Here is a 2,319-nt window from a genome sequence, read left to right on the forward strand (position 1 = left end):
TGCCAAATAATTCCTTTTACAAGACATTAATTTTTTCAATTTGAGATTAATGTAGAAGACATTTGTGCTAAGAGCTGTGCATTCTAATCAAGCCTTCAGTCATATGGTTGCAAAGCAGAACTTCTGAAACAATTACCAAGGCTTTTTTTTCTTTTTTTTTCTTTCTTTCACAAGATATTTGTTTCTTATTTCAGATGAATCCAAGATGCTTCCAAATTCAATGAAAGACACTCCTCACAAACTTCTTCAACGGATTCCAGTAAGCAATGAAACAGTCCAGCAACAAGATATGGAATAATCATAATACGGAGCTGAAAGCACCAATTATCGCTGCTATGATAACTGGTGCTTTCAGCTGCTTCTCACTCTTTTCAGAAATATTAACAGTTCAGATAAGATGTGGTAGAATTTGCTTTCTTTCACTTTTTATTTCTTATTCTGTTTTAATTGTTTTCTTATTACTTCTCCCAAAGTAATTATGTATTGCATTTAAATTATTTGCAATTTAATTTATTTTTCTTTTATTTCGTTTCACTCTGAACAGTGTTTGGAGTTTGCCATTGGGATTATAATAGGCTACATCACCAGTAATTAATTATAAAAGTAAACATTTTGGTGCTCTCTAAACAGAGAAAGAAAATTAATGTTTTGAATTGTCATCATTTCATCAGAGAAGATTCATTCTTTGGCAGATATTCTTGCCTAAAATACTTGGAGATTTTTTGCATCTCCTCATGTTATATCAACATACTTTTATTTGTGTTTTTTTCTTTTATAAAATTGACACCTGATGATGTTACAAACCATTGCTAATCTTTACTCATTTTTGAGTTAAAATTACTCACAGGTAAAGTGTTGAATCTTGTGGTTAGTTTGACCTCAACAATTACATTGGGCAAATATACTTTTGCTTAATGTTTTGTATCATATTTACAGTTGATTGTGGAAATGTGTGGCTTAGTGGTTAGGGTGTTGAACTCATAGTCATAATATTGTGGTTTCAATTTCTTGACTAACTAGGCAATGCATTGTGTTTGTGAGCAAAACATATCATTTCATGTTGCTCCAGTCCACTCAGCTGGCAAAAATGTGTAATCCTACAGCAGACCGGCATCATGTTCAGGTGGGGAATATATATGTCACAGAAACTGGGAAATTGGTCCTATGTGTCTACATGATTCAGGAAAGATCTTTATCCTTTTACACCTGATTAAAGTGGCATGCTGGACAAAATATTTAGTGACATTTCTTCTGGCTTTATGTTCTCAGTTCAAATTCCACCAAAGTCTGCTTTGCTTTTCTGCCATTCAGGGTTGATAAAGTAAGTTCTAGATGAGCAGTGGGGTAGATGTAAGCTACTAGCCTCTCCTTCCAAGATTTCAGACCTTGTACCAATAATAGAAAGGAAATTTACATCTGATTGATTTACGAATGGTTTATGTTGTAATGAAAAATTACAGGCTGATGTATCTTAGCTAAGTTGTAACCAAGACTTACTTTCCTCTCTATATCTTGAAAAGCATTTCAATTATGAACTGCTATGAATTTATAGAAAGTTTTCAAATATGTCTTACAATATGATATCTGCAATACACATACTTAAAAAAGTCATCTTCCTGTTCAGCAATTTTTCAATCTCAACATGTTTTTGACACTTCTAGTATTTTCTATTTTGCTTTAATTTCTATTTATGTTATCTTAATGCATTTAAGTTTACTTTATACAGCTTTTGCTGCTACTCTTACCAAACAACATTGTGTTTCTTTCTAATCACAACTTTGCTTCACCCTTCTAAAGAAGCGCAGTCCATCTAGAACTTCCTTGCTCTTGCTGTTTTTCCATCCAACTGCTAACTGGCAACAATTCAAATTACATGTCACCTACACCAACCATATTTGGTTATCCTTGTTTCTCATTCTATGGTATCTGTCCTGCCTTCTCAGACTAACCATAGAAATGTAAAAACAGTGTAATAATGCTACCATGTTATACAACTAGAAATGGAATTTGTATAACATTCAACATGTTATATATATGTGTCAAAGTAAAGAAAAGATTTATTAAAATTATATTCATATTTCAGCTTTTATAATTGTAAATTTCTATTAAAAAAAAAACATAAACCAAATGGTTTAATTGAAATAAAATGTTTAGATTGTTATCTTAAAAATATTTTGTATGTCACATTACTTTGTTAAATGAAATAAACTTGTTTACAGCCTGATTTAATGTATATTTGCAATGAATTATGTCTATTCTACATTTGGACAAATAAATCAACCATAAAATTTTGAATATACACAAATGTGTGTGTGTGTG

At 31.2% G+C, this 2,319-nt stretch overlaps 1 protein-coding gene across 3 annotated transcripts in view; it reads left to right on the top strand.

Moving 5' to 3' along the window:
• LOC106872179 (uncharacterized) overlaps window positions 1–2,319 on the top strand; it is a 29,406-nt gene that overhangs the window by 20,871 nt on the left and 6,216 nt on the right. For 2 of the 3 annotated variants that reach the window (XM_014919072.2, XM_014919071.2), the window contains exon 10: window positions 195–2,224. In XM_014919072.2, the coding sequence (XP_014774558.1) occupies window positions 195–298 (104 nt within the window). In that variant the 3' untranslated portion in view covers window positions 299–2,224. Of the gene's footprint in view, window positions 1–194; window positions 2,225–2,319 lie in introns of those variants that run through there. The other variant, XR_008263451.1, reaches the window with a different exon arrangement.

This window comes from Octopus bimaculoides, chromosome 2 (assembly GCF_001194135.2).
Source record: "Octopus bimaculoides isolate UCB-OBI-ISO-001 chromosome 2, ASM119413v2, whole genome shotgun sequence".
In the NCBI taxonomy this organism is placed as follows: Eukaryota; Metazoa; Mollusca; class Cephalopoda; order Octopoda; family Octopodidae; genus Octopus; species Octopus bimaculoides.